General features: G+C 33.9%; 1 protein-coding gene across 4 annotated transcripts in view; it reads left to right on the top strand.

Annotated features, from left to right (window-relative positions):
* The window catches only part of gek (serine/threonine-protein kinase gek), a 126,544-nt gene that overhangs the window by 10,644 nt on the left and 93,378 nt on the right, over window positions 1-22,522 (top strand). For 3 of the 4 annotated variants that reach the window (XM_072532944.1, XM_072532941.1, XM_072532942.1), the window contains exons 2-3: window positions 11,192-11,421; window positions 21,369-21,625. In XM_072532944.1, the coding sequence (XP_072389045.1) occupies window positions 11,211-11,421; window positions 21,369-21,625 (468 nt within the window). In that variant the 5' untranslated portion in view covers window positions 11,192-11,210. Of the gene's footprint in view, window positions 1-7,526; window positions 7,761-11,191; window positions 11,422-21,368; window positions 21,626-22,522 lie in introns of those variants that run through there. The other variant, XM_072532943.1, reaches the window with a different exon arrangement.

Below are 22,522 nucleotides of genomic sequence, written 5' to 3'. Positions count from 1 at the left end.
AGGTCTTTATCATCCAGGTCTGCTTCTTTTAAAATGTTTATCATCTTTTGATGTTGAACTCTGTCAAATGCCTTTTCATAGTCGATCAAGCACGCGTATACGTCGCAGTTAACGTCCCTGCATCTTTGAATCAGTACCTGTACTCCGAAAAGTGCCTCTCTGGTACCCACTGCGTTAATGAAGCCGAACTGTCTGTCCGATATTTGTTCCTCGCACTTCTTATAAATTCTTCCATGAATGACTCTAAGAAACAGTTTCAACATGTGGCTCATAAGGCTTATTGTCCGATATTCTTCGCACTTTTTAGCCCCCTGTTTTTTAGGTATCGCTATGAATTCTGATTCTAGCCACTTATCAGGGATGATTCCTGTATTGTATATTTTATTGAAGACAGCCGTTATCCAATTTATAATACAAGTATAATAATACAACACAAAAATTCGTACCACATTTAGAAATATACTTACTGTTGTAGATTAATTTATTTGAAGAAAGATAAATAATCATGAATAATGGGCGTGTATATTCATTAATTTTGATTACTAACTTCCCCTTGCCTAAAGTGGCCGGTTAATGGAAAAGTGATACATTTTAATGATCTCATGAGAATCGTAAAAAATTGCAACAATCGCTCAACGTTTATTTTATTTAGGTTACCTAACCTAACCTAACACTTTCATAGAAACTTTCTTGAATTGTAGCAAAATACAAAAATCGCATAAGAAAGCTGCACTCTTCACCTTTAAAACGCTTTTTAATATTTATCGATAGGACATTCTGATTAAAATGTATCGAATTTTTACCGTCGGATTGATACAAATTTTATTTAAAATTGATTTCGCGCTCGTGGCCGCGTCGCGATTTTTGAGATAACGGTTTATTTTACACAAAAACTCCTAATGAACATTTTTGTTCAAAATTGTCTCGGCCACATTTTTTATTTGAAATATTTTTTTCTACGACGCGACGCACAGATTCCTGATAAATCGATTTTTTCTGTTTTTTTCCCTTACGAAGGGTGGTGGTTTAGGGGGAAGCCGGGGGTAGGAATAGTAAACTTTTTGCATATTTTTTGTGGCCCTAAAAACATTCTCAGAAAAATTCAGCTTGTTCGTATGATTTTTAAAGGTTCAGTTGCATTTTCGTGTCTGAAGACTGGAGTATAAATAAATTAATTTATTTATAACAAAACTAAAATATCTCTGGGTTTTTTAGATGGCTCTTTCCGATTTACATCGGATAAAAAGAATGGAAAAAATTGCTTTATTATAAGCCGAGAAAATACATTTTTTTAGATTTTGATTTTTGAAATTCAGTTTTCTTCAGCCTAATTTTTTTGGTATTTTTCCCGCGTGATACTGATGGTTTTCATTATTATAATATATGTTATAAATATCTGGAAGATATGAAAATTTTTATCGAGTAAGAGTTCCGAAATAAAAAGGTAATGGTTTAAAGATTATATGTATCATTCTATTGTTTATGTTTATAACTTCGTCACGTCGCGAATGCCGGTCAACTTTGACCGGTTGTATCTCAGCAAAACTTGCTCGTAATTCAACTTTTTTTCTTGTATAAGAAACGTTTTGCCAGTCTTTTTCAATGCTGTTTCCTGAATTTAATTTAAGCTAATAGTTACCGAGATATTCTATTTGTTTATAAGCAAAAACATGTTTATAACTTTAAAACATTCCTGAGGCTGTCCAAATAATTCGATTTCAATTCCATAAAGTACGTTCTTCTTCTTCTTCTTAAAGTGCCTATCCGTTCCGGACGTTGGCGATCATCACGGCTATCTTCACTTTGCTTATTGCAGCGCGGAACAGTTCAGTGGTAGTCGTGTTATACCACTTTCGCAAAATAAAGTACGTTAGAAAGGTTAAATGCGTTTTTATTAGTAAAAAAATTGGCAAACTTCTATATGGTATACTGACTAGTTTTTGTTGTGCAAGATTTTAAAAAGATTCACTTAAAAAAAATAGATTGCAAAATTACTTATGCCAAATCTATTAAATCGATTTTAATGAAATTTGGTGGGGTGTTTTATTATGTTATACAGATTTTCCAGAAGAATTATGAAGGTCTTAATTGCAATCTAAGTGATTGAAAAATTGCATAAGAAAATACTTGTTTCCCCCTCTTTTTTTGTATTTATTTTTACAGCAGGGGTAATAAATTATTAACCAGCCGTATCTTATAGAAAATTTAACTGTAGCTCTTTTATTTCAGTACGACTTTGATCCAAAATGAATTGTTTAAAAGTTATAAGCAAGGACAGTAGAAAAAAATCGATGTTTTTAATAATTTTAAATTATTTTAATTTGTTATTAATGTTCCCAACCTATTCGAGAGGGGGAGAATTAATTATTATTATTGAAGTTGTCGCCCAACTTTTTCTGCAAAAATCTCTCACATCCTCCTCAAAACAGATCCGCCTGGTCTATAATAAAAAACGAAAAAAAAGCACGTAAATGATTGCAAAAGTATCGAAAATTAAAAGCTGTGGTTGTCTCATTCCAGTTGTAAACAAAACATTATAATTATGATTTCCATTGAAGGACATTCCCTCTGGAGTATATTGTTGTTTAATTCCGTTGTGTACATTTTTTGTTGATGGCCAGAGAATATAATATAAGGAAAAAAGGTGAGATGTTAGAAATGTCACTAGATCTATTTCCAGTAGCAGAGAGCATTGTATAGCAAATAAATAATGAAAACAAATGTATGCCAACCATCTCATATACGACGGCCAAGGAATGATGATTAGAATCAACATGGGATAAATAGTAGAGTATAATACTCTAGTGCTAGAGTAGGTATCTATATATACAGCTTGAAAAATTTTCATGTTATTTGGGGATCGATAATATCTGGAAATTGCAGAATAAAAACTGTGGATAATAAACACTATTGATATCATTGTATCTTTGGAAAAATAGTTTTTAGCAAATATATATAGTTCCTAGCTTCCACTGTTTAAATCTATATTATAATTAATAAAAATTTAAAATACATTTCGAGTGTATTATGGAATTCGTCAAAAAAACCTATAATGCCAGTAAATGACCTTTTAGGAGTATAATTTGTCTCTTCACGACGGATTTGCTTGAATTTAGGTTCCTCTTACCCTCTACTTCACTTTTGGACTTGAGATCAGGGGGGCCCCTTGCTTTTACTTGGGGGGTGAAAGTCACCCCTTCTCGGAGTTGAAAAAACATATGTTCAAAATAAGTCCGGAAATGGATCGACTAATTCTAAGCAACTTTTATTCTATAGAGTTTTTTACTAAGTCAATACTTTTTGAGTTAATTGCGAGTGAAAATGTTCATTTTTCAAAATAAAAACCAAGTATTCAGGCGGTTTTTCACAAATAACTCAAAAAGTAAGTATTTATAAAAAATTATGTACTTAAGAGGTCTGTAGACCCAGTAGAAGCAGAGTTGTAACTCATGAAAAGTAGGTTTTTATTTGTTAAATTCCATCGAATATTTCAACGTAAAATAATAAAAAAATGAAGCACTTTTCGGGAAAAATTCGTCAACTTTTTAAGTAAAAAAGCTTTATTTTTGTTTAAAAATTTTTTAAAAGTGGAAAGCATCCCCTAATTAGCACCCCAAATAAAATTAATAGTTGCCGCTGTACAATTTACTTTATTTATATATTGTTTATATGATCTGTAAGTTGAACGGTTTAAAGAGCCTATTTTTGAAAAAAAAAATTGCTATTAAAGCAAAAAGAATTTTTTTTTTTAATTGTGAAAAAAATGCCGTTTGTACGGACATAATAAGAACAGACGAAATATGGAACAGAATGGAAGTAGAATGCTCAATTACAAAAAAGTTGGAAAACAAAGCCCTTCAGTGGTACGGGCATGTACAAAGAATACCAGGGCACAGGTGGCCGAGAAGAATATTGGACTGGGACCCGCCGGGAAGAAGACAGAGAGGAAGAGAGGATTCGATTCATTCGATATATATTCAGGCTGCCATATTCTTATGTTCTATTTTAACAGTCACACGATATGTTAAAGTATAAGCAACCGTCAGGTTTTTGTTGATTTTATAAAATCCAAGCCAAAAAAAGCTGAGTGCGGATCAAACAAGATCTCTAATATATTTCTTAAAAGTTGTATGTTTACTATGTGTAAATCTTTGTCATCATCATTCTGGCTTTACAACCCTTCGTGGGTCCTAGCTTCCTCAAGAATTTCTCTCCAGTCGTCCCTTCGCCTTCCTTCTCCAAGCACGTATTCCCATATTTCTCATGTCTTAATCGATATTATCAAGGATCCTTGTTCTGGATCTTCCTCTTCTTCTCTGACCAATGGGTCTATCAAGGAGCGTTTTTCTAGCTCGGTCATTTTGTTCCATCCGCATTATATGCCCTATCCACCTCAGACGTCATATCTTAATATGTTTTATGATATCTGGTTCCTGGTATATTTTATAAAGTTCAAAGTTGTATCGTCTTCTCCACACTCCATTGTCATTCACTGCTCCATAGATTCGCTTTAGTACTTTTCTTTCGAAATATCCTAACTTGTTTTCATCACATTCGTTTACTGCTTCGATGACGTCGTTTTCTATAAAGGTATGTGGTTGTAGGATTTGTGGTTGCGTGCTTATTTTCATATACTTCGTTTTGTTGGTGTTAATTATTAAACCCATTTTTGTAGCTGATTTTTTTAATGCTACATACGCCTCTCGTACAGCGTTTTCCGTTCTCCCAACAATATTAATATCATCAACATAGGTAAGGATTTGCACTGATTTATTATATATTGAACCACTGGTTGTGATTTGTGACATACGTATTACTTTTTCCAGAGCCATATTGAACAGTATACAGGAGAGAGGGTCGTCTCCCTGGCGCAGCCCGTTATTTTTTTAAAAGGTTCAGACAGTTCCCCTGAATTCGTACTCTACATTTAATTTTTTCAAGAGTTATTTTTGTTAAATTTACCAACTGTTTTTTTGGTATTTTCCTTTCATTGCTTTGAACATTTATCTCCTATTCACAGAGTCGTAGGTTGCTATGTAGTCTATAAATATGTGATGAGTATCAATGCCATATTCCAGTGTTTTTTCTAAAATTTGTTTCAGGTTTGCAATTTGATGAATTGTCGATTTACCACCTCTGAAACCATCATGGTATTTTCCTACTATCCGTTGTGCATGCATATGTTGCCATCCGGTGACATAGTACTGTAGAAAATATTTTATACACTGCATTTAGAAGCGTAATTCGTCTGTGGTCAGTGTATTGAAAGATATTTCCTTTTTTGTGTATGGTGCAAAGTATTCCAATATTCCAATCATTGGGGAGGGACTTCTGTATTAATATTTCTTTTATAAGCTGCTATAATGCCAGTATGGTATCGTGGCCACCGAAGAGAATCGGACAAAAAAAGACATTTTAGGCATTGACAATGCACCAGTACGGCCATTTGAAAATGGCCTTTTTTTCTCTTAAATGAGATAAACAACTAGATTTGTTTAAAAACTACACGACCGATCAGGCCCATCTTTTGCAAATATAGTAACTACATAAAAACTGTTTTTATTGTTTATTTTAATTAATTTTAATTTAATTAACAATTATGAACAATTAAAAAATGCTTACTTTCGGGTTTAATTTGCAATAACTTTTTTGTTTGTAAACATTTTGTAATTTAAAAAATCTAATTTTAAATGGCAACAAGTATTTTCAAGAAGGTCGTCTGTTGAACGTTTTTATTTAGAATGCCTAGTTTTTGGCCCGTTTTCACGCTACGTCTTATTGTACGTTTTGTGGGTCATATAAAACGTACGACAAAATGTACGTTTTGTCCAGTGTATACACACTACGTTTTCCCTTCCGCTTTCATTCTCATTTCTAATTCAGAGTCTTGAGTTGTGTGAAGTTTGTTTAGTGTTTTTTTATTATGGAGGAAACACGGCTGCTTTCTTTTATTTTTTCAACTATAACAATACTACGACTGAGGAAAAAGGGGATGAAGAGGGAAAAGACAAGATGGTCAAGAGAATGGCTTCTGAAAAGACGCCAGTATTCCCACGTCTCGTTACTAAAAGAGGCGAACCAGATGATTGGCGCAATTATTTGCGAATGGACACAGCCTACTGTCAATTGCTAGAGTTGGTAACACCATACATATTGAAATAAGACACCTCATGAGAAAAGCCATTACACCCCATGAAAGACTCAAAGCAACTCTCAGATATCTTACAACAGGACGCAGCGTCAAGGACTTGGAGTTCACAATCATAATATCCAAACCAGCGTTAAGCCAAATAATTCCTGAAACCTGTAATGCAATCTACTTGGTTTTAAAACATAACTACTTAAAAACTTTTATACAATTCAATAAATTCCCCGAGAAAATCGTGGATGCATTGCCGCAAATCTGACATTATTAGGTTTTTTTAAGAAAAATGAAGCGAACTGCAGTGGAACTAGTCGTCAAATAAGTCAAGATCGGACGACTTGTCTGAATATGTATTTTCACGTAACGTTTTATCCTATCAGTTCTCGCAAAACTATGCGTCTCCCATCATTTCTACGATCTGACCTTGGATTTTATTTCGATTTGACAAGACGTACGTTTTGCTGTTTACATGCCACGTTTTATTGTATAGGATTTGTCCTATCCAACAAAACGTACAATAAGACGTAGCGTGAAAACGGGCCTTTAGTCACGATATTAAAATGAATGAAAAAAGTCGCTTTTTTTGCTTAAATGTTGATAAAAAAACATAACGCAGTAAAAATTTCGATACCCACGAGATGGAACGCCTTTTCTATTGACTTCCACTAGATATTCCAGTTGAAAAATAGCGCCCAGTAACTTTTCGATTTTTCAAGTGCTTTTCAAGTAAAAATAGATACCTTTTTAAGCGAAAATTCGGAAAATCGCATTTTTTGCACTAAATTGTTAATAAGTTAAAAACCATGCCGAAATGTCAGCAGAAAACGTATAGTTTTGTTTACCATAAAATACATACATATTATCGGAAAAACTCGTCAAATACCTGGATGTTGCGATGCCCCGAGAAAAATTTATTTTTGGGGACTATTGTTACGGGGGAAAAAATCTCTTGTGCTGTATCCTATTCCACGTATTCCGTATTCTTTAAAACGAACCGAGTTTTGGCTATTTTACTTTGTCTATTGATGTAATGAATGAATTACACGAATAAACACGATTCTTATAAATAGTTTTATTGATTTATAGGAGTAATGATACGATAATTTGTTTTAATTTGCTTTGTTTTGTCATATTACGGTTTTTAATTTAAATAAATATTTAAAATGTGCAATATATTTGTCTATGAGTGTAGTTCTTTATCTCATGTACAAAAATAATGTTGTATTAATTCAAAATCAATTTTAAAACTGATTATTTACTGTGGATAACAAGTAATGCTGTTTTAATGAGATTCAATTATTATAAAGTATTTTCTTTTTGAAGACAGTTATAATATTTGTAATATGGTTTAGTTTTAAATGCTTCGTCATGTTGGTTTAAACATTTTCATTATATTGTTAATTTTAATGTATATCTATCCAGTTCTTTTAAGAAAATTAATGTTGAGGGATGCAAGATATGAGTGAATAATTCATGGTTTAAAAATGACGAGTGAAGTACTCTTTCCAACAAACAAAGGATGCTAAGTGCTGTGTGATTTTGGAAAATTTTCCCTTAAAAATCTAATTTTATCGTTAACTAATGTAAAAGTCAACAAATCGTCTTACTCTATACAGTAGGTACATACATTTTTTTGTATAGCATTAAATATTGGGAGTATAAATGGGTTATTTTTTATTATTTGTAAAACTATTTGTAAACACTTGCCTCTTCCTTGACTAATATCTTTTTCGTTTAATGATTCTATCTAAACGCGAATTTAAAGCACGTCAGAGTTGCCGCGCCCTATCTTATACTTGTTGTAGCTAGCTAAGTTATCCTGTTATTTTCTAGTATATGTATTTGAGGCTGCCATATTCTTATGTTCTATTTCAACACGATAGGTAAAAGTATAAGGAACCGTCAGGTTTTTGTTAATTTTTATAAAATCCTAGCCAAAAAGATCTCTAATATATTTCTGTAGAGCAAACAAGATCTCTAATATATTTCTTAATTAAAAGTTGTGTGTTTACTATGTGTAAATCTTTGGCAACTGGTATTTTTCTCAGTTTATGGGAGTCAGGTGATGCTAGTGACGTAACTACTTATAGAGACCCAGAGACGTACGGATTCACTCCGCAATGTCAAAATTGTTTGATATTTTAGATAGTCTTGTTTGTGTTTAGGTTTATTCTTTAGTCCTGTTTATGTTTATCAACTTAGTTGGATTTCTAGTGCAGAGTCAGTTTGGGTTTTACAAGAACAAATCAACAACTGATCTAGAATCTAGGAGTTTACCAAGTTGATCTATTGGATGGATTCGAGAATGGCAATCAGGTTGATGTTATTTACATCGATTTCTTAAAGTCCTTTGATAGCCTGATTCTTGTCAAATTCAAAGCCGTAAATTTCTATAGCTTCGCTGGTTTCAATTAGGTTTCAAGGTAATACCTCGGCTTTTTGGGTTCTAACTATTCAGCCAGTTATATTAGGTTAGTAAAATATCCTCTTCCTTCCAGGTTTTAGGCACTTTTCTTATACAATTCTAACAGTCTATCTATTGCATATAGTCTTGTCTTGTTCAATGATCTGTAAACTGTTCCGTATATATACTAAAACCTGTCAATTTTGTGATCAATGTCTGTCTTTTTTTTTTGTCTTCGGTTGGTCAGTTTTGGGGAGATTTTTAGTAGAACCCATTTCTTCAAAAGTTTATTTTAACGCCACTTAACTTTGGAACCAATATATATCCCCTAACCTAACCCAATCTCTTATAGATATATTCAGGGTATATCCTGAATATATTTGTGAGAGATTTTGACGCACCCTGTTTATGAATATCTAAATTACTTATAGATAACTTTGGATTTATTAAAACTGTTTATATATATATATATATATTACAATGGTAAGCAAACATGAATTTTAAATTATAATATATTACTTCAACAGCCTCAGTATCCCTGTTGTTGTATTTGCAAGTGAGAGGACCAAAACTAAATAATAAAAAATACACATATATGTAAATATCAAATGTAAATTTCATCAATATACTGTATCAACACAAAATTCATATACCTGCTATATACTTAAAATGAATAAAATTTTCTAACAGATCAAAATTATGACATCTAAATGTAAAAATCCAAACATAAAGATCATATGTCCCTAACTTGTTCTTTAATTCTAGGGATCAAATAAGAAAAACAGTTTCTATTTACACACCGATAACCTTTCAAAATACCTCTATCTCCCTATGACTGTATTTTGAAAATTTTAAATCAAAATTTAATCTGCAAATTGACAGGGTTTCCTCTTCTTAAAATGCTGCTTCTGCTAGTTCAAGGTACTCTCCTCTTGGGTCGATCTTTGCCCAAATAAACAATGTCTTATCGAAATAAAATATTGACAATCAAATGCTACTTACAACTTTCCAAATGTGGTGGCCTCTCAAAAAAAAAAAAACATCGACATCATCGCCTCAGATAGTTTGTTGTATTTCAAAAAGTTACAACTTGTTTGAAAATATCTACTTTATACTGTTTGGCTGCTACCACAAAAACTTAACGACTTTTCCCACTATTCACTTTTTATCAAACCAGCAAAAACACCAAAATTTATTTTTCTTTAATAACTTTACAAAGAAAATTAAATCTCGCATCGAACTTCTTTAAAATTGTCTCCTTTTCCAACACCAACCCTCTCATTTTCTTTCATACCATATCCTAAAATCTCTTCCTTGACCAATCAATACTCTCCAATAAAAAAATATATTTCCCACTCATTCTTTCGGCCAATCCTCTTCTCCTGTCTCCTCATTTCGTTTTATTATACACACAACATACTAAGTACCCGTTTCGGGTTTGACAACAAAATCTACGTCATACACCGATTTGGAATACTCAAAAGTCAAATTCTATCGTTGTCGGCGGTCTTAGAAAACAATTTCTCTTTCTTATTCCTAATCACTGAAGTACACTAAATTCGTATTTTTACCTTAATTTTAAACATGCCTCTATATTTAATTTCTTAAATATTTTTCTGAAAGTGAAAATCGAGAATCGTAATATGTATATATATATATATATATATATATATATATATATATATATATGTATATGTGTGTGTGTGTGTGTGTGTGTGTGTGTTCCGAAATGATTCCGCGGTGAGTACATTTACAAGACATACTTTTACAAGAATTAATATTAAACTTAACAGTCTCCCGGGTTGAACCGCGTCGATTATAATAATTGCGCCGAGCTTTCGACATCCTCTTTGATGTCTTCTTTAGGGCTTCCGAGGTTTCAGTTTCCCGAGCCCCCAAACACTACTTATATCATCGATAGTGACGTATTTTGGGTGGTTAGGGGTTAGCGTGGGAATTGGCAGGGGGGTTTGCACGAACATTTATGGAAGTAGGATTTTCAATGACGGGTGGAGCGGACGATATTTTCTTTATGAAAGGTCTCCATGTCGAAGGTAACCGTATGCCGTCATCTCGTTTATTGAGACAATTTGGCCTTTTTTTCTTCAAAAATCTTGGTTTATAGAAGCGGATGGGGGCTATTTACCCCCAACAAAAACTATCATCTCTTGTCCGATCAATCAAAGACAACGTACCAAATGAACAACACGGACTTTATGAAATTCCTTGTGCAGATTGCCCTAGATCTTATATAGGTCAAACAGATCGTATAATCCAAAATAGGATTTATGAACATTTCATTTGTATTCGCAATTCTGATTCAATTTCAGCTCTAGGTCAACACCATCTTCATACAGGTCACATAATTGATTTTGAAAACTCCAGAACTAGCCCATCCATCCCCCATCCGCTTCTATAAACCAAGAATTATCCGAGAAGCCATATTGAAATCTTATAATAACTGAAATTTTGTAATTTGCGTCTAGCATTAAAGATAAACTGGATAAATGATTATTGTGCATTAATAATAATTGTCATTTCTTTGATTCATATGGGCATAACACTTTAACTTTACCTAAATTACGTAGTGTATTTGTAGTTTATGATTTACATTAGTTGCAGTAAAATTATTTATGTTGCAGGTGCTAATGTCATTTTCAAATGAGTGAAAAGAGCGTGGGAACCATGCAGGGGGTTTCGGGCGAACGCCGGTTGCGTCAACTGGAAATGTTGTTTCTTGGCGGGCCTGTGCTAGCCAAAGAACAAAGTTTTAGTATCGAAACCCTCATAGATATATTACTTGTTCTCTATGATGAATGTTGCAATTCGAGTTTAAGAAAAGAAAAAACAGTTTCAGATTTTATAGAACAAGGTAAGTTTTTGAATATTTGTATTCGTTAAGTTTATTTTTCTATGATCTTCTTAATGTACAAAAAGTAACACATGTAATAGGGTTATCAGTAATATTATTTTACAATATGAACGAAAAATAACGTAATTATATTTAAAAAGTTTCCTAACTAGTAACTTCGTGAGTAGTAGTAAGTACTTGGCCTCACCACCCGATGGCGTCTCTATCGCAAGAAAAATTTTTTATCATGTAGTCTTGAAGACTGCTAATGTCAAAATTTCAGCCGAATCGGACTCGTAGTGTTCACGGATTTTAGACAAATGGAAAAAGAACAATATTGGTCGGTGATTCGATTCTCGTTTTTTGAAGGGAAAACGCTCAGCAAAATCGAAGAGCGATATTATGTCGTGTATGGTGACTCTTCTTCGCTTGCGACTGTCAAAAATTGGTTTAATGAGTTTTAAAGCGGTCGCACGTAGGTTTTTGATGAGCCACGCCATGATGTCCCAAAAACGGCTATCAGTGCTATCACGAAGGTTCTTCTTCATGTGCCTTGTCCGTTCCGAACGTTGGCAATCCACATGGCCACTCTGACTTTGTTTACGGCAGATCTGAATAGTTCAGCAGATGACAATCCGAACCATTGCCGCAAGTTTTGGAGCCACGAGTGTCTTCTCCTCCCTGGACCCCTTCTGCTGTCTATTTTCCCTTGAACGATCAGCTGTAGTACTCTATATTTATTATGTCTCATAACGTGACCCAAGTATTCCAACTTTCTTTTCTTTATACTTATTCCTACCTCTCTCTCTTTACCTATCCAGCGTAGTACCTCTTCGTTGGTCACGTGCTCAGTCCAGGATATACGTAATATACGTCGGTAAGCCCACATTTCGAAGGCCTCTACTTTTTTCATCAATGTTGCGGTCATTGTCCACACCTCCATTCCATATAACAAAACCGGGAATACATAACATTTCAGAAGTCGAATTTTGAGAGGTAGGGTGAGGCTTTTAGAGGTGAAAATTTGCTTCATGCTAGTGAACGATGCTCTTGCCTTTTCTACTCTTATACGTATTTCCTTCGCTTGATCCCAATTTGAGTTAACTGTTGTTCCCAAGTAGATGAACGAATCCACGTGTTCAATTCTTTCATTGTCTAATATCAGTTGCTGTGGTGGTTGTTGGGTTTTGCTTACTAACATCCATTTGGTTTTTGTGATATTTAGTCTGAGTCCGTATTGTGCACTTGTTTTTTGTATCTTACTCATTAGGCAACTCAGTTCCTCCATGCTACTTGCTAGAATCACAGTGTCATCAGCATACCTTATGTTATTAATTATTTCTCCATTTATCTTTATGCCTTCTGTGCTTTCCTCCAGCGCTGTCTTAAATACTTCTTCTGAGTATATATTAAAGAGAATATGAGACAAGATACAGCCCTGTCGTACCCCTTTCTTGATCTCAATTTTATTGGTCAATGTAGATCCTACTTTCACTTTAGCTGTTTGACCCCAATAGAGACTCGCTATTGTTCGAATGTCTCTGTAGTTGACTCCGATCTTATGGAGAACTTCAATTATCTTTTCGTGCTTTACGTTATCGAATGCTTTTGCGTAGTCTATAAAGCATATGTACACGTCTTTGTTCATATCTCTGCGGCGCTGGATGAGTACCTGTAGACTAAAAAGTGCTTCTCTTGTCCCAAGAGAATTCCGAAACCCAAACTGCGAATTTCCAATGTTATTCTCGCATTTTTTGCCTATTCTGTTGTAAATAACCTTGGTGTATGCCTTCGAAATGTGGTTAATTAGACTTATCATCCGATATTGATCACAAGACTTTGCTTTTGGTTTTTTCGGTATGGCAACAAAAGTTGACTCTAGCCAGTCTTCAGGAAACTCCCCGCTGTTATAAATATTGTTAAAGAGTCTGACGAGTGAGTCTAGAAATTGACTGTTTGTTTCGCACAGCATTTTCAATACTTCCCCGTATACGTTATCGTTGCCTGGTCTTTTGTTATTTTTAAGACCCTTTATAGCATTCTCCACTTCTGATTTTAGAATAGAAGGGCCAGTATCATCATTGCTCAGTGTATACCCACTAGGACGGTCATCATTAAACAGTTGTTCCATATAAATTTCCCAGATTCTAACTATTTTGTCGGGGTCTAGTTGTAGATTTCCATTATCATCGCACAGCCCTTTCGATAAAGTATTGTAGCTTTTCTTTGTTGTGAGTTCCTTTATCTTCTTCTTATGCATATTATGATAGTCGTATACCTTTTCGCACTGGTCGATTTCTTCGCATCTCTCCGAGAACCATTTCTCTTTAGTTTTTCTTATCTCAGCTCTTATTCGTCTATGGGTTTCACGGTATTTAGCAGTATCTTTAGTTTTATATATCCGTCTCTCTTCCACCATGTCAAGGATTTCTGCAGTCATCCAGTCTTTCTTTTTTCTCTTATCAGGTAGTAAAAACTTAGTGCTTGAAGTCCTAATCTCTTCTTTAATTTCGCTCCACTTTTCCAGCGGTTCATTGTTATTTTTAAGTATTTTTGATATTTCGGTTAACGTGTCAAAAATCCACAATCTCGTCAATACACAATTGGCAGACAAGAAAGCGAATACTGTCCTATCGGTAGAAGGGGTAGTGGCCACTATCATAAGGTGGGATCTACATCGACTACCTAGAAAAGAAAAAAACGGCCACAGGGCAGCTCTAATATGCCGAATTATTGAGTCGAATTAAAAAAAAAACTACATCTTGTGGCAAAGAAAAAAGTGCTCTTCCACTGTGTATGACTTGACTCCTTTAGGTACTCTGTTACAGAGTTTGCAGCTGAAGTTTCCATGAAATAACTCCATTTTATTAAGGTGTCCCTTTGCTGGCGCATGTCTATTAAGGAAACATGTTATGATTCTGAGTTACTGCTGTTTTTTGTGCAGTACTTTGATACAATTATACGATTCCTTTAATTTTGCTTCTGTATCAAAGATAACTTTCCCTTTTTGGTCTATTAATAATACAGTAAACTTATTCTTATACAATTCTGCAGCTTTTTCACTATTTAGTGTTAAACGGATCTTATTATATTAAAAATTCCACTTCCCGTCTACCTGAACAATTTGATTTTCTCTAGAGATATCAATATATTAAAAACGATTTACGAACATATCAAAAACTGTAAATATAAATTGTAGCTTAAAACTAACTTATATTTAAGTAAATATTGTATTATAGCAAAAAAAAAAAAATTAATAGAAAAAAAAAAATAAATTTAAAAAAATTAAAAAAAAAAAATATTTATAAAATTAATAAAAAAAAAAAATCATAAAGAATTAAAAAAAAAGGAAGATGTAAACCTTCGAGATGTTGAATCGGGTTATGTCTTAGCGAAGGAAAAAAAAATTAAAAAAGAAAAAAAAGAATTAAAAAATAATTTTTAATTTATTACTAATTGCATGTTAGATTGTACGGATGATTATATGTTTATTCCTCTAATTGTAAAAAATTCCTCTGATTGTAAAAATTGTTTGTCTTTAAATTTGTCTGGCTAATTGGCTCGGCCAAGGCCATCAAACTAAATAAAAAAAAAGTGTTAAACGAATCGCGTTTGGCTTCTACATTGTCGAATAGACAACTACTCGTGTTTTGTTTGTCTGATCTTGTTCTTAATTTAGCTGCAGTTGAGAATAGTTTTATTTTCTTTTAGTCGTAGTCCATAAGGTCGAAAATTTCGTCTGCCTTCCAACATTTGCTCTTAGTTCGCGTTTCTTGCTTGTGTTTTTCTTTACTGGTTTTAGTTATAGCTTTTTTATGATGCATTCTACGTTATACCACTTTCGTTCGTCGGTATCTGTACTTAGTAACTTTCATCGAGCATTTGTCTTTTCTTTCTGTATGTAAGATTTTATATGTCGCTATCCACCCAATGACTGGCCGGATATTCTTAACACCCCTTGATCATGTAAACCCTGCCGGAGACTCAGGGTCGTAGCTTCAGATTTTTAGGAAGTTTAATGAGGTAGTTTCATATTACTTAACTTATCGTATTATCATTACCAATTTAACCACTATCTGGTTATGATCAATACTTTTCGGGTGTTAAAACTTCTTCAAATTTTTTTCAATAATCTTGACCTAATAATAGCAATGTTAGTTTGCAACAGAACTTCTGGTTAAATCAATATTATGTTTGCCACCTTTTACTATCAGAATCAAAACTTTAAATGGGTATTATCCAATAGCTTTAATCCAGGAGTGACATCGCTGTTTTTTTTATGGAGGTACAGAATTGATTGTGTTACTACTGTTATATCTTGAAAGTATTTCAATTTGTATCGTCTAAATATCTAGATTCCATTTTGCATAGCTGATGGGATTGTATAAAAGGTTAACTTGTACTAATATTTTTTCATTTGCTTGTTGAAATTGAAGTTTTCTTTAACAATTCTTTACAGAAAATAATTAATTAATAAATTATCGATTGATTTTTTACATAAGTTTCTCCATATATCTTAACGTTATTATTAAAAATTCCGTGCAAAACCCGTTGACGTATTTTTGGGATGAGCATTCTTTTAATTTTCAATAGTTTCGATCGCTCATCGAGTCAAAAATACCACAAATGCGTCATTAGGTTCGCACACTGAAAAACCGGAAGTGATCAGTATTATCAGTTTGAGCTGAAAGAAAGGCTATAATTATAGAAAAATACTAGAAATGGGAAATAGTAAATATATTATTTAGAACAACAAAACACAACCATTTCATCGACAATAAACAAATGTTTGTATGTTAAAGCAGTTTAAAAATAAACTTGATACATTTTTGCCAAAAACATTGCCATTATCTTGCCAAATGAAAAAATCAGGATGTCATTAATCACTTACATTACATTACATGTAATGCGGATAGTTTCTCTTGATTATTCGGTAAGGAATCTAAAATGCAAGTTGCAGTTATCGCTATCCAATTTATCAATAAAAGATTTATAATTATCAATTGAATTATAGTAAAACTCAGTAATTAACGAAATTAAATTTATGAAAATGAAAAGTTTTTATGGGTCACATTTGAAATTAAATATTGTTCTCTGAGTGTGTACGAATTTTTTCGAGGCATGTGTCTCTTAAAGTATAATACTCCTTTACATGCAGCCATTGCTGCTGTTACTCGCGTTGCCCACTGCCCTGTCCGAAATAATTTCACGGCAGCATTTAAGGCAAATGACTGTTTACATACAGCTACCACAGTGCTGCATCAGTGTACCAAATGAGGTAGAAAAAAAGTCGATGTCGAAAGTCTTTTATTTGGATAATAATCTGAAAATGGCTTCAAACAGTTTTTATAGAGGAAATATGACAAACTTTTTCAATGAACTGACTTGTGAGGAATCCGGAGAAATTTTTATCTTTTGCAGAATGCCATGCATAGATTTTTAATTTTTGCTTCAGAAAATGGAGTCCATGATAAAAAAAACAGACTAAAGTAAGAATTCCAATACCACCAAAAATACGCCCCGTAATAACATTACGATATTTGGCCACTGGGGACAGTGACCAAAGTTTGCGATATTTATTTAAAGTATCATCACCAGCAATTTCGCTGATCGTGCCGGAAGTTTGTAAAGCAATTAATATCGTTTTAAAGGACCAAATTTAAATTTAAAGGACAAACCGTATCGAGTACATTGTGCTTTTTTTGTGGACTTCATGTGAAGAATCCCACAACAATCTCTCACTAGCATATAGCTCTAAAAACTTCAGCACTTAGTCATTGCTCCACTCAACCATAGTTAACGAAAAATTTACCAAATAATAAACAAATAAGTGCGTGCACCGACAAGAGAGCGAGCAGCATGTAAACAGTCACTGTCACTCGCACTGCAAGTCCTTTGATTTCCGTTAAAAAAACCGCCAACGAAGGGAGCGTACGACAGCGGCAGTGGCATGAGTAATGGCAGCGCGAGCGACGTATTTACATACTCAATCTGCCAACTTCCCTGCTCTATTCCCTGCTCACTGCCGGGGAAGTGATCTGCATGTAAAGGGGGTTTATCATTATCAAATTGGGGAGTTCTTTGCACTTCTTCTTCTTTTTGTGTAGACATGAGTCTATCTGTTTTTCAATGTGCCTCCAGTAAGTTGTCGTTCCATCGGTCTTCCTATTTGTCCTACTGATATTGGGGAACCGTCTCTCGTCGTTTTTACTACCCTATTTTTTGTCATTCGGTTGATATGATCGTTCCATTCTACTCTTCTCTTTCTTATCCAGTCCTTAATGTTCTCCACCCCGCATATACGTCGTATATCTATACTTCTAGCTCTGTCTCATAGTGTCTTCTTCTTCTTCTTATTTTTATATAGACATGACTCTGTCTGTTTTTCAATGTGCCTATAGTAAGTTGTCATTCCATCGTTTGCGTGGTCTTCCTACTGATCGTCTTCCTATTGGGGAACCGTCTCTTGCCGTCTTTACTACTCTATTTGTTGTCATTCGGCTTATATGATCGTTCCATTCTACTCTTCTATTTCTTACCCAGTTTTTGATGTTCTCCACCTTGCATCTATGTCGTATATCTGTACTTCTAGCTCTGTCCCATAGTGTCTTACCATCAATTTTTCTAAGTGTTTTCATCTCTGCTGTTTCTAACATCCTTTTTGTTCTCTGTGTCAGGTCTTGTTTCTGCCGCGTATGTCATTATTGGTCTGATGACTGTTTTGTAAATTCTGCCTTTCGTTTCTTTCCCGATATTTTTATTTCTCTATATTGTTTCGTTTGGCAGCCTGCGGCTCTGTTTGCTCTATTCACTTGATCTTCCACTTCGGTTTCGAGCTTTCCGTAGCTAGATAATGTGTCTCATAGTGTCTTACCATAAATTTTTCTAAGAATTTTCATCTTTGCTGTTTCTAACATTTTTTTTGTTCTCTCTGTGTTGGGTCGTGTTTCTGCCGAACATGTCATTATTAATCTCATGACTGTTTTGTAAATTCTGCCTTTCATTTCTTTCTTGATATTTTTATTTCTCCATATTGTTTCATTCAAGCATCTTGCGGCTCTGTTTGCTCTATTCACTTGATCTTCCACTTCTGTTTCGAGCTTTCCGTAGTGTGGTGCTTAGATATTTAAACTCCACCATTTGTTTTATTATCTGACCCTCCAGCTTCAATTTACATCTTAGTAGATTTGCAACACGATATGGATTACAGGTGAATGGCCTGATGAGTGGTGCGATTCAACCTTTATCACTATCCATAAAATGAGATCACTAACTGTATGCAGCAATTACAGAACTATTGCCCTTATTCATCATGCAAGCAAAATCCTGCTACATGTAATCAAGTGAACATCTCTTTTCTTTGTCCTGTGATCATTCTCCATATTTCTTTTTATGTTCCGTAGAAGTCGTGTTCCATCTGTTTTGAGAAGCTCTGCCAGTGTTCCCTTTTTTATTTGTGTAACTAAAGTATTCGTTTCATTTCTGATTCGTTTATAGTGGTTTTATGACTGTTGTTGTGTTCTGTATTGTAAAAAGGCTTTCTCCTTTTCTTCACATTATGTCTTCAGTTCCTCTCTAAGCCGCGGGGTTTTCTTTTTTGATGTTAGAGTTCGTTACCTTTCTTTCTCCAAGTGCTTCTGTCACTGCGCTAGTTATGTTATTTTTGCGTTTTTTCCTCGATGTTATCGTTTCCTAATATTTCATTCTTAGCAATCTTTTCTGACAATATTTTTCCGTATAAGTATTCTGTGCATTCAGTATTTATTTCTTCGACTCTGATTTTTGTTTGTATTGTGCTGCTGGCTCGGCTATGATGTGCTTCATGATAATTCTTATTTTACATAATACTAGGCTACGGTCGCAACCTACATCTGCTAATTTGAGGCGTCTTACGTCGAATATTTTTGATGGATGTATATCTCTACTGGTTATAACCTTGCGAATTACCCTTCACATATTTAGTACATCCCGCAATTACCCCAAGCAGTGTTAGTTTTTTACACCGAGATGGAAATTCGTAAGATATGGTATTGAGCTTTAAGTTATCAACACCTCTCGATTTTCTCATCATCAAAAGGGTATTTTCTGTACTCAAATATTTGGGCATATCATTGATATAAAAGATAAAGATTAAAGAACCCAGAATTGATCCTTGTGGAACTCCAAGATCGATATCATATAATTCAGACTGACACTCAGCAATGTTGACATACATTTGTCTATATTCTAGATAAGACTATAACCACTTCAAAAAATATCCTCGAAATCCAATAATATAAGTTTACAAACTTTACACAAACATTTAAATTTATTGAATCGAACGCTTTAGTTAAATCAAAAAAGAGGGCTCCAATATAGAGATTACTGTCAAAAAAACCAAGTATATGATCTTAGGTAAGAAACCAATTCCCATATAAACATTACAAAAAAGAACTCCCCAATCCAAGTTCTGATGTTTAGGAAATTGTGCGCGTCCGATTTATGTGGTCTTAGTTTTGACCTTCTACCTGCATTTAATCATCTAGAGCCCTTTTTGTCAATCTGTTTTGTCAATAATCCATGCTGACTACGTGACCAGCCAATCGAAGTATCTGAAGTCTAGTATCTGTTCGGTTTCTTTCAACCTGTTGCCATTTTGATTTTTAGTACCCTTAAGTCAGTCTCACCTCTATCTAATTTAGCGATCGTGTTGTCTGGCATTTGTATTATGTGTCCAGCCCATCTAACTCTTCTTCTTCATGTACCATGTCCTTTCAGAACGTTGGTTACGATCATAGATATCTTAGTTTTATTCACTGCCACCCAAATAGCATGATTGTATCAATACCATACCAAACTCGCAAGTTCTTCGACGATGAAATCTTTCTTCGTCCTGGACTACGTTTGCCTGCTATTTTCCCTCCATCTGAGTCGCTGTATTATGTACGTTACGACGTTTGCTTCATTAAAGAGTTGGTATAATTAGAAGTTATATATTTTGCAACACTGCCCTTGGCCGTTTATAGCTCCACATATTTTACGGAGTATTTTACGCTCGAATGTCTTTCATCCAGCTGCGTTAGGATTTATGTTTCTGTCCTATATGTGAGAACCGGTCTCAGCGGTGTTTTGTATATAATAATTTTGATTTTTTTTGGATACTTCTTTATGGAGTTATTTAAGAATAATAAAGTTTATGATTATATCTAGATTTTCATATCCGATTTTGGATCATCGGTCGAAAGGTATTTCTTCGAATTTTACATTCGAAAACTTCTTTTTCCTTTTGTGTTTTCTGTCGTCTCTCTCTGTCGTCGAAGTCTCTGAAGTTTAACGAATTCTGAGATCGGTGCCTCTTTGAATAGTTATAGAGTTCATGGTTGTACCTGGATCTTCATACTCCGTTTTCGTTAATTCCGTTTTCTGTCGTCATATCCATAACTTACTGCTCCATTTTTCTGCGGGTTTAAAGATTAAGTGAAGCACAACAAATATTACAAATTCTAATTATATTAATAATTATCGTTTAAAACAATTTGCCGATACTAATCCTCAAAGGCCGCCTTAGTGGGCTTATATAAATGAGAACAAATATTCTGAAATCTTACCGAACGACGAGAACATTTCTGCATCGATAGAAACGGTACGTGGAATATTTTCTTTAGTGAAAAGAGAGTACTCGAGTTAGCTAAAGCACAGGGCCGCAATCAGGCGTATGTCACACAACAATACTATTGTTTCAATTATGATTTTATAGACCTTCATTTTTTATATTCGGTGTAGTTTTGGATTAAAATTTATTTGAGTCAGCGAGAAATAGGCTGTTTTGCCCAGTACATTGTTCTTTTTTAATTTCTATATCCACATGTTTATCAGTTCATTTCCTCTATAACTAAATATTGCCTGATTGACAAGCTTTAAAAATCACTTGTTCTAATTTTATGGATGGGTAATTTATTATATATTTGATATAAAATTTTCTTTTTCAGTTAAACCTGTAGCCAGCACAGTAAAATCCTTAAGGTTGACTCGTGAAGATTTTGAGATAATCAAGGTGATAGGTAGAGGAGCTTTTGGCGAAGTGTGCGTAGTCAAATTTAAGGGTACCGAAAAAGTTTTCGCCATGAAAATTCTCAATAAATGGGAAATGCTCAAGAGGGCAGAAACGGCGTGTTTTAAAGAAGAACGCGATGTTTTAGTCTATGGTGATAGAAGATGGATAACGCATCTTCATTATGCGTTTCAGGTAAGTCGTTTTATATTATTGTGACAATATTTAATAATTATTATGGGTTGGGTACTTGGTAATGTACAAATTCGTAGCCCAAATATTGTGAACAATTATTTGTAAAGATTCCAATCTTCTTCTGGTGCACTAAGAGGTTTGCGATCATTACATCAAAATATTTGATATTGCGAAGCCATGGCATTGTTCTTCTGTCTACTCCTTTTCGGCCTTCTATCTTCCCTTCAGTTATTATTCGTAGCAAGTTATATTTGTCATTTCTTATTATATGGTCTAGATACGAAATATTTCTTTTCTTAATCGTTGTTATAAGTTCTAACTCTCAGTTTATTGTGTTTAATGCTCTTCGGTTTGTTTTAAGCATTCTGCGTTAATGCCACATTTCAAAGGCTTTTAGTCGTCTCATGGTATTTAATTGTCCAATCTTTCACCTTCAGAAAGCTTCGTTTCGGTTTAGTGTTCTAACTGAATGTTATTTAGGTCAATGCGACAGTTTTTATCGGTTTTTCTAATTGCCATTATTTTATCTTTTGAAGATATTTTGTCACTCCCATTGCTTCATTTGTATTATTAACTCTGCCTACTATATTTTTTAAGTCTTCAATTTTTTTGCTATCAAAATGGTATCGTCTGCATGTATGATATTGTTAATGTTTTAATCCTTTTGTTAACTTTGTAACCTATCGCCAAAACATATTTCTTTCTTCATACGGCCCTAATATATTTCTTTATTAATTTAATAATATTATAATTAATATTTATTAACGAGGAAAAAAGAAAGGAAAAGACACTTAAGATTTGATTTCACGTACAGGGCGCCTGTGCATCCGCTTATACGTATTTCGGCCTAATAGGCCTCTTCAGAACGGCTTTCACAGTCGCTCTGAACGTGAAAAT

The sequence above is a fragment of the Diabrotica undecimpunctata genome, chromosome 5 (genome assembly GCF_040954645.1).
Source record: "Diabrotica undecimpunctata isolate CICGRU chromosome 5, icDiaUnde3, whole genome shotgun sequence".
Classification (NCBI taxonomy): domain Eukaryota; kingdom Metazoa; phylum Arthropoda; class Insecta; order Coleoptera; family Chrysomelidae; genus Diabrotica; species Diabrotica undecimpunctata.
The sequence above is the reverse complement of the archived record's forward strand: the minus strand, read 5'-3'. Positions and strand labels throughout refer to the sequence as shown.